A 14,406-nucleotide genomic window follows, 5' to 3' on the forward strand; every position below is an offset into this window, starting at 1 on the left:
ATTGGTTAAAGACGATCTTTAAGGAGAGAAAGGCAGGTGATCCGACCCATATTCCCATCGGCGATCCAAATGAACCCGTTAAGGACGACGGACAATGAACAAGTTCGTCTCGTCTCTTCTCTTCTCTTCCCTATTTTTTTTCTTTCTTTCCTCTAAATTAATTAATTTTTAAACACATTGCTTAAAATAATAAATTATTAAAAAAGCAGAAAAAAAGAATAGCATGAGATGAACACGAAGAAAAACCATTTTCGTGACGACAAAAGGAGCAGGAAAAATAAATAAAATCAGTCTGGAAAACGCAGTTGGAAACTTTGAATTAATGCATTTACTTATTTTATTTATTTGTTTTTGGGTACGAAAGCTAATTCTCGGGCTGTTTTTTTTTTTTTAATTAAAGGGCACAAAGAGTCCTAAAAACGGAGAATGAAATTGACGAATAAAAAAAGTAAAAAAGGAAAATACGCCGAAAAGCCTCTATTTTTGTTGTTTTTTCCCTCAAAGGTTCCTCTTCCTCCCTTCCCATCCGCAATTTGCAAACCCTAAATTGCCTCTTTCCTCTCTCCCTCTCTATACCGCAAAATTGGTTTATTTTTTCATCTTTTTTTCTCAGGTACGATCTAGAAGATTTTTCTTCTATTTTTTTCGTCAAATTTCTGAATTTTCCTTACAATTTAGTTTGGGTTTCCTAATTTTTGTTTCGGAATTTAATCTGCATAATTGGATTTTTTTTTTCTTTTTCCTGTTTCAGGTGCGTAACTTATGGTTTGATCTTGTGTTCTTGGGCTTTCTTTACGGTTAGATTTTTCTGCGTGATTTTCTTCCTATTTTTATGTTTCTTTTTCCTTTTGCATTCTGCGAAAAAAGTCCTTGTCATCTTTGTTGCTCGAAAATTAGTAATTTTCACTTGTAAAATCGGTATTTTTACTTGTATTTTCTCCTCGATTTTTCTTTCTTCCAAAGCAAAATTTCCCCTTTGGCCCAGAGGCCTTCTGAGCAAGATTTCTGCCTTTTTTTTAGGGTTTTAGCTCGATTTTCCTCTTTTTTCCCCCACTGAACTTACCGAAAGTAGTTTCTTCTTCTTACCTTTTCCCCATTTTCTCACAAATTCTGAACAAAAACAGAAAAGCGGAGAAAAAAAAACTCGTCTTAGGGTTTCAAACTGCATCTTCCTCCCGTCCAAAAATTTTTACTCTTCTCTGGAAAGAAAAAGGAAAAAGCTTGAAATTTTCTAGGGTTTAAGGATTTCTTCGATTTTTCTCAGGCCTAAGGTTTTTGCAAAGGGTTTAGCACGCTGGATTGGAGCTTCCCTTCCTTTATGGTATAGGGCTTAGCCGAAACGTTTACTTTGTTCTTCTTCTTTCGTTCTCCCTTGAGCTTTGTGTTGGAAGAGGACAGCTTAAGGACGAGAGTTTTGAGTCGGAGGAGGGATGAATGGAAGCGAGGGAACAACCACGGTTGTCCGCGCTTGAGCAGGGGATGATGGCGGGGAGGGATTCGTCGTTCGGCGCGAGCCTTCAGAAGGGCGTCGGCCCGGTCTCGGCGCAGCCTCCGGCAGCGGCGTTGCTGAACATGCGGCTGGCTTTCAGCTCGGACGGCGCGGCTGTCTACAAGCCGGTGAGCGCAACGACGCCGCCCTACCAGCCGGCGGACGGATCGGCGGGCATGAATATGTTGCAGCAGGGGGGTCTGGGGATGGGCATGGGCGGGCCGGGGCCGATGAAGAGAAAGAGGGGCCGACCCAGAAAGTACGGCCCCGACGGGGCCATGGCGCTCGCGCTCACCCCCGTATCGTCCTCCGCGCCCGCCGGGTACTCTTCCCCTGCCACACTGTCGTCGTCCCCCTCCGTGAAGAAGGCGAGAGGCCGCCCGCCTGGTTCGGGCAAGCAGCAGCAGTTGGCAGCTCTCGGTCCGTACTCTCTCTCTCTCTCTCTCGACTGACTCAATCCTGGTGTGTGTTTGTATGTGTGCAAGCGTTGGTGGGCGAGTCTGGTTGGGTTTGGGGGTATGGGTGGGCTCGGGCGCGGGTGGTCACCTAGTGTTTGTTTTTTTATAGCGTGCAGCGCACCACCGTAGGGTCGTGTTTGTTAGTGCTGTGGAAGATTTGATGCGAACAACATGGTGGCTTAATTATGCGTTGAACTGGATTTGTTGGGCGGATGTTTTCTTGAGGGAATATATTCTTTGCAACATTCATTTTTTTTATTTCCAACGAATAATAATAATCATAACTTCTATAAAAAACAAACAACAACAATAATAATAATTATGATGATGATGATGATGATGACAAAACTAATAACAATGACAAATAAAAAAATAATTATTAAAATTTATTCTTTTATGGTTAGGAAGCTGGGTCTCGGTTATGAACTTATGATAGTGTGAGCCAAGCCATCCAGCTATCTCATCTGACGCCATTACTAAAACATAATTGTCACTTATCAGCGGGTCAAGTAGTAAATTGGTTTCCTGACTTTCTTTGTTTAGGTTTTTCATTTCGATTTTTTCCCTCCCTTTTGACCAAGAGAAAGGTTTCATTTGAATTGGGCTTCATTTGTTTTGTTTTGTGTGAAGTTCTCATGAAAGAATTCGTACCCAAGTAAAACCTTTCCATTTCTTTATGTTTTTTATTAGTTTCTTTTTCTGGCTTAATTTTTGTACAACGCAGTTATTCCTTTTACATTTTTTTCCACCTTATTGTTTACATGTATTGTTGAGTTCTTCTACATTAACCTTATGGGTAGAGATACAGATTAATGGATATTTTCCATACCTACAATATTTTAAGGGGGAGTTTTTTCTCAGATGTGTTCTTTTACCGTAAAATATGAGACCGGTTTTAGTGATGCCATATCAAAAGCTGTGCAATGCTCAAAATGGATGTCATTGTAGGTTGCAAAAATCTTGTATAGCTTGATCACTCAATTTGGTTTTTGGTCATGCAAAAAAATAGTTCAACACTGTTCTAGTGTTTCATGTGAATGGTTATCTGAGAGAATGAAGTCAGTTCTGGAAGTTCTAGATAATATGGTGTCACCCACCTCTTTTCTACTTGTGAATGAGAGACTGTTTATTCCTCCTTATTTCTCAGATTCTTTAGGCAATTGATACTGTTATAGAGTGCGTAGTAATTAAAGCTTTTCTTGAATGGATGACAGGTTCTCCTGGGATCGGTTTTATGCCCCATGTCATTACGGTTAAAGCTGGAGAGGTTTGTGCTTCTTTAGCCTTTTTGTCAAGTGAAAATTGGTCTTTTCATTGTCCTGAGCTGTACTATATGATGAGCATGTCTTTAACACTATTGTATTGTAAACTTATGATATACTTGCATAAGAGTGTGTGAGAGTAGAAGCAACTCGGAGCACTGGGTATTTCTTATTGGAGTTGCGTTTATGTTCTTTCTTGGGCTTATATTTCAGTGTTATGCAGTTAAATTATTTGTTGCTTTTGGAATTATGGTAGCCATTACCAATTTCTATCGTATTCTTCCCTCTGATGATTCCTTGAACTTTACAATCATGTTGATATTTAAAATCAGTTGCAAAATGCCTGTGATTGCATATTGTTAAGGTCTAATAAAATAGAATTTCAAGTCTTTCCATGACTTTACAACCTGGTCCATTTTTTTCCACCTAATCCTCTCAGCTTCATAGCCTCCTGATGATGGAATGAGAAATCTTTATCTTGGTGCATGAATCAAATGTTTCATTTCATTTGGGAAGCTTTCTCTTTCTCAACAGCTGTACCACTTTTTTCTTTTGAAGTTAATGCTATTGTCCACTTATTTTAATCTGTAATTTTGACTATTTGTTGCCTTTTCTAAGTATCACAGCCAATGCTCAACTGCTACAATTTTCTTCTGTATGGTGATTCCATGGAGCTTTGGGAATTATCTGGATTCTGAAAATGTGAACATAACTTGCTGTGTACTTATCTGTGGTTTCTGGTGAACCATCTTAAATTGTTTGCTAAAGATGCCCTTTACTAACATTCTTACTCTTTCAGGATGTAAATGTTACATCATTTAAAATAGTAGTTCTAGTATATTTGATAGGTCTATTAAAGTTTATACCTCGGCAACCCTTTTAGATGGTCGTTTTATCTAATGACATGCGTCTGTGCCTTGTGGAAGATTTATTTGTTTCAGTTTTAATATCGGATTGATTTCTCTCATTAATTGGCAGTTCATTGCACTTGTAGTGAGTGGTTGGAATGTATTTTTGCTGTATTTCCTCCTGAGTGATATCTCGTTTTATTTTGCTAAGAATGCAGGGTCTATATACTTGAAGTGAAAATGGAGATAGAATTCACATTCATTATTACTGTCATATTTTTTTGACAAAAATATGGTGTAGGATTGCATGTTGGAGGATCAGTCTTCAACTTGTAATAGATGGACATGATATGGGAGGTGACATGAATGCACTTGGCATGACATGGTAGATTTGTAAAACTAGGACATAGGAACATGGCCAGACTAAGAGACACATACATTTATAGATATAGCTGAAATTCTGAAATTATTGTGATATCATGATATGACATGATGGAAAAATGATTTAAGGGGGAAAATCACAATATATTCCATTTAAAATATAATTATATTATCATAATAATATCATAATAATACTATGTCTTAATTTTTCTTTAAGTTAAATGTTCATGTCATTTTTCTATTTTATGTTTCCAAAACCTCTATTTACACTTTTGAAAAAATATATTAGCAAAATCTATTCTTTCCTATGTTTTGTACTATTTGTTACATCTTTTCCAAAAATGTTCAGATTTTTGCTGATATTTTCTCAAGATATATAGAAAATCTTCTGGTATCCTGAGAAATCACCTCACCTGGATATATCTGAGACTGATGTTCGTGACTATGATGTCTGTGTGTGTGTGTGTGTCCGTGACCGCTAATAGTAACTTTAATGATATTTTTGTTCTTAACAACAATTCTGGTAATTACAATGGGTTAGCTTTGCTGGGCATTAATTAAAAATTTTGAAATACAAATCATAATTTCATTTATTTGACTTTTAGGCAGTTTCCCCCTGGTTTGAATTAGCTAGACTAATAATACCTAGAGATGTCGCCCGCTGAGGTTAGTTGGTCAAATGTTGAAATCCATCCTAGAAAAGGATAGATTTGGTGGCATGACCATGTCTGAGACTTTCACTGCACCCACCATGTCACAAAATTTTTTTTGTCCATCTCCAGTTGTGTTGACATGCTGCTTGAAGGCCAAGTAAGTTGTCTGTGGCAGTCATCCATAAAGTTAACATGGAAGTAAAATAATTATGCACCTACTTGTGCAGAGATATGATTGATATTCATATTTCACTCATGTTTGTGATGTGTAAAACAGCTCCCTTTTTCTAGTTTTGTCTCCAAGATAAGATTTTATGTTTTTGGTCCCCATATATTTTGAAAACAGAATCCATGCTTTTTACATCACATCACTGTCAAAGATTGTTGTGTATCTGATGAGATTGGAAAAGAGTCATCAATTGGATGACCATATTGTTTAGAAAAGTTTTCGGCATTGTCATTGCGGTGACACCTATATGACAAGTGCCAAAGCAAGGTAACATTGTGCAGAAACAGATCTTACAAGTCATGTTTCTGCTGATTAACCTCACATCTTTTTCAATAGCTCTCATATCCACTGCTTTATGTTTTATCTCATGCATTTTGGTCTTAATATCCTGAAGTGTGTAAGCACTGAGCATGGAACGCATCAAACCGGAGGCCTTTTGTAAGTTGAGAGCTATGTAACCGGGACACGCCAAAATGGTATCGACATGGTGGCGGGTACCGAACGTAGTGCGGGTACGCCGTGGGTCGGGTCCCACACTGTTTCGGGTCAGATCCAACCATGACCCAAACCATTTTTTTTGTTTGATGTTAGTGAAAGATAGGTACGGAATGTTGGGCTGCCAAGAGACATCATATTCAAAAAATGAGTGTAGCTGAGATGCGTATGCTTAGATGGATGTGTGGAAATACAATAAAAGATAAGATTTGGAACGAGGAGATACGTAAGAATGTAGGCGTTGCACCCATTGAAAATAAGATGAGAGAGAATCGTTTACAGTGGTTTGAACATATTCGGCGAAGGCCTAATGATGCTCCAGTTAGAAGGATGGAGAAATGGGAAAATATATTAGTTAAAAGAGGTCGGGGTAGGCCTATGATGACTTGGATGAAGATGATAGGAAAGGATATGAATGCTTTGAACCTCACCGAGGACATGGCATTGGATAAAAATTATTGGAGGAGAAGGATTCACGTGGAAGACCCATAGTGATTTTCTTTTTTGGTTCATATCGCCGACCCCAATTGTATTGGGATAAAGGCGTAGTAGTAGTAGTTGTTGTTGTTAGTGAAAGATAGGGAAGAAGAAGAAGAAGAAGAGAAAAAGGAAGAGGAGAAAGAAGAAGAAGACGAAAGAGGAAGAGGAGGAAGAAGAAGAAGACATAAGAGGAGGAAAAAAAAATAGTAGTAGAAGGAAGAAGAAGACGGAAGAGGAGTTGGAGGAGGAAGATGAAAGAGAAAGAGGAGGAAGAAAAAAAAAATAGAAGGAAGAAGAAGGTGAAAGAGGAAGAGGAGGAGAAGAAAGAAGACGAAAGAGGAAGAGGAGGAAGAAAAAGGATAGAGAGAGAGAGAGAGAGAGAGAGGTTATGAAATACCCCTTCCCCTTTTATATTAAAATTTTCATTCCCCTCCCCACTTTTTTTCAAAAATTACATTTACAAACTTTTTTTAGTTTTTAACATGGTTGCCTGTCGAGGAAGCGGGAAGCGAGGCACTTTCAAAATTTTAGGAAGCGGGAAGTGTGGGACGACTTAGGAGCGAATCAGGAATCGTCTCAGAAGCGACCTAGGAAGCGAGGGGGAAGCGAAAAAAGAGAAAAAAAAAACAAAAACAAAAAATAAAAAAAATGGGGGAAGCGTGCTTCCAAAAAAAAATGCTCTTCCCAACATGTTTCGGAAGCACGATGTTTCGCGCTTGTGAAACACACTTTGGGGAAGCGCGCTTCCCCACTTACCTAGGCATTTCTGGTAACTCTGGTTTTTAATATAAACCTTAATATAGATCCACTTATGATCCAATCCAAACTCTTTCCTCTCTCTCTCTCTCTCTCTCTATATATATATATATATATATAGCCATGTCCCCGTACCCTCTTTTTTTAAAATTGCCATGTCATACACTCTGTACCCCCGTACTCAGGTGATATAGTTTGAGAGGATCAAGGGTACAATTATTATTTTACCTATTTGAGCCACCAAGGGAAGGGAACTGTGTATCCTTTTTCTTTTGATCCTGCAATTAGAAATCATCATTCATTCATGATCCTGTCTTTTGAAAAAATGAGATAACACTGTTTTTCACTTGTCAAGATGGGGAATTTTTTATTGGATAAGTTAATCAATTCCATCAACCTTCAAATGACATATGATGTTTATTGAACTAGTATAGACATTAGACATATCTAGCATGTGCAGGATTTGCCTTCACAAGCATGTTAAGACTATTGGAATAATACAATAGACGCATGATTAGGAGAATCAAACAAGATGTGACAATGTAATGACTGGAACTTGTATGGAGTAGATGAATTATATGTGGGGCTGGTCTCTGCACAGGATTCACTCGTGGTGTCAGCTGAAAGCATCACAGTAGCTATCCTATGGTGGTGAGTGAAAGTCAGCTAGAATAGAAGGTGGCTTCAAGCTTAGTTGCACTTTTCTTTAGCTATACTCTTCATGTATAGTTCAATTTCCTATGCCATTTGTAATAGTTGGTGATGCCATTTTTACGAAATATAATGGCCTTAATGTGGCACCTGCCTGCTAATTGTTCTGTAGCATCTGCATCGGTAAGCTTCAGTATGAGATTGACTGTGAAGTCCAACAACCCAATAAGGTTTTCAATTTTGTCATCATTGACCTTATGGCAATAAATGCCCTCCTTGCTTCGTCATTAGTCTAAAAGTTTCTTGCAGAATTTCTAAAAAGAAAAAGATGAAGGAAAAATCCTCAACTACTGTTTATGTTGATATAATGTAATTTCATGAAGAATTTAAGCTTTAAAATACACTCACACAGACACAAAGAATATAATGAGATTTATCATGTCTTTTTCAATCTTCCAATTTTATAAAGTATGTTGCACTTCTTTGTTCTATCTTGGAAAGAGTACTGATTTCGTGACACAGTTGTGGGCTTGAAAAGATATATCTTGACAGCCCAATTCTGCCACACTCATTGTAGTGGAAGTTCCTTTTTTTCCACTAAAGTTACTTCCGGTTTTTCTTGTTAATTGCCGAAGTGCTCAACATAAAACCACTTTGGAATGTCCATGATAGCTTTGTAGTTGCTGTAGTCAGTTAAAATATGCAATTTTCTGTCTGACAAGTTTGTTTCCCATTGTCAATATTTATATATTACATAGTAAGATTGTCCTTTTGCTGCTATAAAGATATCAAATTATCAATAGTATAAGAGTCAATCTGCAAAATTTGAAACAGAATTTTCTTAGCAACATCAAGTGTGTCTGTCATGTGGGTACAAGCATGATATGTGGTATGCTATTGATACAGCTGATAAGATGTGCTTTTCAAAAGAAGTTTGAGAGGTTTTATATATATATATATATATATATATATATATATATATATATATATATATATATATATATATAAAGGTGCAGAGAGAGACAGAGAGATTCCTGGAGTGTCAAGACAGGTACACTGGTCATTTTTGAAGTACCCATGCTAAGTAGGTGTATGGATTTGCTATGGTTACAACAAATCCGGTTATGACTTATTGACAAAATCTTTTAGTATCATTTATTTCTGGTTAATACGTGGTTGTTTTAAGGAGAAACTGGTGAAAATTCTAATGTTTTATGACCATGGACTCCTGCTGTGCTGTAGCATCTGTGTTTTGCCCTTATGGTTCAGTCTTAATGGCTGAATATCAGATATTGCCTAAGCTGTTTATATTCCAAGCCAAATCCTTATGATGCTTTGCAAATTGCAATGTAGAATATGATAACTTATTGACTTTATACAATATGATCCTTGTTTATTTAGGATGCGGCCTCAAAAATAATATCATTTTCTCAACAAGGACCACGGGCCGTGTGCATTCTTTCAGCAAATGGAGCTGTTTCTAACGTCACCCTTCGTCAGCCAGCCACGTCTGGTGGTACTGTTACATATGAGGTTTGTGAAAACAAAATTTGGTTTGGGATTTGGGAAACACTTATATATAGGTCTCATCAATATCTCTGTGAGGTATTTTTTTTGCATGCTTTCATATTTTATATAAAAATTTCTTTGTAAAACTAAACTTGAGAAAAAATTCATTTAACTGATCTTCTATTAGTGTTTTATTGGAAACAACTAGGAAGCTTCCTGTGAAAGAGTTAGGTCTTGGCTTAGAAATGGAGTGTATGGTCATAGATTGTGATCAAAGTGTTGCTGAGCAGGTTTGGTTGTCATTGATAAGCAGATCTGATCATTTTTTGACTGCCAAGGGTGAAAATTGCATCATTGGACTTTTATTTTGATGACATTATGGTATCTTAGGCTTTTAAGTGGATGTGACTGCATGTGAATAATGACATAAACAAGATAAGATGGTTTGACTTTGTCAAACTGTTTATCGACAGAGTTGGTCATCATTGATTTAAGTGACAAGAGTTCTGGTTGGCGATATGGTTCAATTGACATTTTAAAATGGTGGCATAAATTTAATAATTGGTTAAATTTTAATTTTCAAGTATTTGAAAGCTTATGATTCGTAAACTTTTCAGGAGATGTGTGGTGGATTACGTCTTTTCTCTGTCTTAATTTCGCGTACTTAGTATTATTTTAATTTGTTATATTGGGTAAATAAATATTACTGATTGAACTGAATGACCCCACAGTATCTTCCTCTTATTTTCTTAAGGATTATAGATTTAAGATTCTAGGCTGTATCTATTTGTATACGAGTAACACCTTTTCTAGTAAAAATGTATTAAAGAAAAACCAAAGGAAGAACTTGATGCATAACTTAAACCAATAAAATTCCTGATCTACCACTCTGACCTTCTGCCATACACTTGCAAGAGGTGTAGAGCAATTTTCAGGCTCATAGACTCTTGAAATCCTATAGAGCCGACACACTTGAACAACTCTATCCTGCTTGCGTTATGTCTCTTCGGACAGATTTTTAAATTTAATTTATGATAACTAGATCTTTTGCTACTTTGCACATGCTTTCCTTTTTCTTCTCATGCATGGATCTTCAACCTTTTAAACCTAAATCACCATACACCCTCCAGTCCAGATAGGTAACTACTGAATTTATCTATTTAGGTTGTTTTTGTTTAATACATTTTCTTTCATTCTTAGTTCCGGAAGGGAAATTTTTGTGGGCTTCCACAGTAAAGGTTTAGATATTAAGTTGGGACCTCAGAAATGGGGAACTGGTGATTGGAATGGTCAGTTAAGAATTTGAGTTCCACTCACTATTTGTTAGCCCAGTGGTTTCTTGGCTGTGGTCTTGACTTTCCTCTTGACCTATGCCATTTCCCTTGTATCTGAGGGCTTTTGATACACAATAGCCCGAACCAGTGAAACTTGAAGGAAATTGTAAAATTGCTATTTTGTTAAGGCTTCATTTGTTTCACCCAATTTACACATGAAAATGTTGGTTTACATATGAAACCCTCCATTTTCATATGCAAGTGAAATAACCATGCCAACTCCATTTCCTGTGGGGCACACTCATCATGGGTTTCTTTTCACGTTGACCATGCATTTACTATGTAAATCCATACTCACCACCCCCCGTGAATGGATTTACATATGCATTTTTTCGCACATGGGATGCCTTTCCCATGGAGTTTTTTCTTATTGGTGGGAATGAAACAAACGATCTCTAAAGGAAACAAAATGAGAAATGCAAGAGGTGGGAGCAAGCCATTGAAGTGGTAGTTGGGAACATCCTTAAGATTTGAAGAAATCCAGGAAAAGGGAAGCAAATGTGAAAGTGAGGGAATCTTCTGGGAATGAAAGACTGTCCTATTGGTGGAAGCAACAGCTTGATGGAAACAACCATGTTTTAACAAGTGAAAGAAATAAATAACAGTAAATTCTTTTACAGCATGAAAAGTACATGCAAATTTTCGTAACAATGAGTTAATGCAGAATACGCTGCTCAACTTGCCGGAATCAAGCTTCCATTTATGGAAAACATATACCTGGTTATTGGAATTAATTGTCCTGGTTACTAAGAAAACATTCTTACACTGAGTTCCACTCCCATGAACTAGAAACAAGCTTTTCAGAAGCTTCACTCTACTTAAAGGAAATCTTTCTAAAATTATTCATCCATATCATGTTTTGTATTTTAGCCCAGGATAATGGGAAGCATGCTACCCCAATCCTTCAACAAGCTTTCCTTACATTCTGGAGCTTTCAGGAACCATGATTCACCTAGTTCTTTAAATAAAAGCATGCGATGGTAATCTGAAATTCCAAATTCTCTTTGATGCTCTGTACCTCCTGAATGCAGTCCAAAATATTATCCTAGGTACTTTATGCTTTAGTCTCTGTGATTTTTGCTGCTCCTGAATATGATCCTGATTGCGACTGAATTTTTTTCTTGTCAGCGCTTATTTTATTAATTTATTTTGATATGGTACCATAAAGGATTTGCTAGAGATCACAATGTCTGAGGTAAAAATCTTGTGGTTTATATAATCTATATATTATTTGAAGATTTTGGGTGAGCTACACGTTTTTCATAATCCTGGAGATTTCATAATTGAACTCGGGTGCTTGTATATTTTGCTGAATATCAATTATGCTGTGGATATCCTAAAGAACAAGTTAGGGAATTGGACTTCTGCTTTAGGCCTCGTTGGGTGTGGACTGATTCAGGTTGAATGTAAAGAGAACCACACTGAACCAAGGGAGCATGTTAATATACTTTTATACATAATCTAAGTTGTAATTTAAGTTTTTGGGTGGTGAAGTTGACAGACAACCACTTGCAGCAGATGAAACGGAGATTGGTCCCCCATTCTCGATGTTGTTATGCAAGTTCTTGTGCTTTTTATATCTCAACCAAACGTTGATCCATGAGTTTGATTGTTTTAGTTAATAAACTTAAATATTGAGGTTGATGTACTTGAACGGTTCGGTTGTACTTAGCTTGATAACTTTTATTTATCAGATTGCAGTATAATGGTCTACTCATGGTTAGTTACTAAATTGTACTGTATATACACTATTATATTGTATAGAAGTACATGTTAAAAATTCTCTCTCTCTCTCTCTCATATATATATATATATATATATATATATATATATATATATATATATATATAAGAGAGAGAGAGAGAGACCACTTATTGTTAATTTCTCCCAAGAAAAACCCTTGCTAACATTGTCATGAGATCGGTATTGTATTTGTGACGTGCACATGGGTACTTCTTATTGTTCGTTGGATTGGTGAACTTATTTAATCTTTAGTGGTTTTATTGATTAGCCTACAATGCTTCTATGAATCACCAGCCTGTTGACTAGCTGTTTGCTTTAAGCAATACGCAGTTGTTAAATCACACTGCTTATGCTCTTTTAGTGAATCAGCAATTCTATCTTCCAGTGGGTTTCTAATGCTGGGGAATATGGTTCTGATCAAGGATGTTACGTCCAATTGGCATGATATTTCTGTCTTGATTTTTAGTTGAATTCTCGGTCGATCAAAAGTGGACCGAAAGTGGGCGTGCATTTGTGTATGTCTGCATGTATATACACAAGCCAATCTAGTTCCATCAATAGCATGAATGACCTGGTATGGTTTGTCTTTTATTATTGTGCAACAGATAAATCAGTTTGGAGAGCTAATAATGGCATAATGTATACTTTTGAGAGAAATAATTGTTTGCCTCACTGTGGCTAGATTAGGAAGGTTTTTATGCTCAAGTATTCCTATCACTCAATTTTATGCAGGGAAGGTTCGAGATTCTCTCTCTTTCTGGTTCCTTTCTACTATCCGAGAGTGGTGGACAACGCAGCAGGACTGGTGGATTAAGTATATGTCTTGCTAGCCCTGATGGCCGAGTTTTAGGGGGCGGAGTCGCAGGACTTTTGATTGCAGCATCCCCTGTACAGGTTTTCATTATGCCTCTTTGTTTCTTGAACGCTTGTGGTCTAGGCTTGCTCTCTCTCTCTCTCATACGCTCATTTTACTTTTATTTTTGAAATAATTGCCTGATAGTAGTGACCCTTTACTGCTTTCCGGTCATTTTACTTTTATTTTTGAAATGATTGCTTGATAGTAGCGATCCTTTACTGCTTTCCAGTCATTTTACTTTTATTTTTGAAATGATTGCCTGATAGTCACGACCCTTCACTGCTTTCCAGGATATTCTTGTGTTTGTGGCAGTAAATATTTAATTACTAATTTTTGCAGGTGGTAGTTGGCAGCTTCCTTGCAGATGGTAGGAAACCTGATCTCAAAGCAGCAGATCACTCTGGCCCCACAAAGATGTCCTCAGGTGGCACTGCGGTGGCTGGTAGTCCACCCTCAAGAGGAACATTGAGTGAGTCCTCTGGTGGTGGCCCTGGCAGCCCACTTAATCAAAGCACTGGTGCCTGCAATAACTCTCAACCGGGAATGCCCAACATACCATGGAAATAGTGACATTAGAAAATACCTTTCGTTGGTTTATCATGTATTTCAGAAGTTTAATCCTCTTACCTTTGAAGCCTTGCTGTATCCCCCCCTGCCTCAGACATGCCTCTGTAACTTATGTACAAACCTCTCCAAGCCCAAGGCTCATATCCTGTTTGTGGTCTTAGCTTTGGTCAGTTCGTGTAAGGTTGTGGCCATAAGACAGCCGTTGGGAGGGCCACCTCAACTGTTGCACCCAGCGTTGTCGGTACCGGTGGCCAGAAATTGATATGGTGGTACAGGGCTGATTCGTTTATTTTTTAATTTTTTTCAAAAAATGGCAAAAAAAGGTTTTTAATGTTTTTTAATAATTTTAATATTTTCCTTATTTTCTGGTTAAAAGTTGACTGATAGAGTTAGCTTTAGCCCCGAACCAGAATTGGTGATTCACCTGAATCATTTTCAAAACGATTCAGGGTTTGATATGATATTGACAACATTGGCTGCACCCTCCCAATGGCTAGGCCATGTAGACATGTGACAGTTAAACATAAAAATTAGATAGTTAACAGGCATAAAAAAAGCATGGTTGCAGTGTGTAGTGCAAGAGTTGTGACCCTTGCTGTTGAAGCTTCTACATCGCCAAAAAAGGAACTGCCGGGAAGAAGTAAATGGCTGTGGTTAGGGATTTGGCCTTTTCCCTTCCGTTTTAACCTATGGGT

At 37.4% G+C, this 14,406-nt stretch overlaps 1 protein-coding gene across 1 annotated transcript; it reads left to right on the forward strand.

Annotated features, from left to right (window-relative positions):
* The first annotated feature begins 526 nt into the window (after positions 1-526).
* LOC149815892 (AT-hook motif nuclear-localized protein 10-like) lies at positions 527-13,869 on the forward strand. Its single transcript, XM_089988904.1, has 6 exons — positions 527-613; positions 752-1,909; positions 3,162-3,214; positions 9,104-9,235; positions 13,021-13,182; positions 13,484-13,869. The coding sequence occupies exons 2-6, from the start codon at positions 1,435-1,437 to the stop codon at positions 13,709-13,711; spliced, it is 1,050 nt and encodes a 349-aa protein (XP_089845030.1). The 5' UTR covers positions 527-613; positions 752-1,434; the 3' UTR covers positions 13,712-13,869.
* Positions 13,870-14,406: the final 537 nt, after the last annotated feature.

The sequence above is a fragment of the Nuphar pumila genome, chromosome 15, assembly GCF_984573655.1.
Source record: "Nuphar pumila chromosome 15, dmNupPumi1.hap1.1, whole genome shotgun sequence".
NCBI lineage: Eukaryota > Viridiplantae > Streptophyta > Magnoliopsida > Nymphaeales > Nymphaeaceae > Nuphar > Nuphar pumila.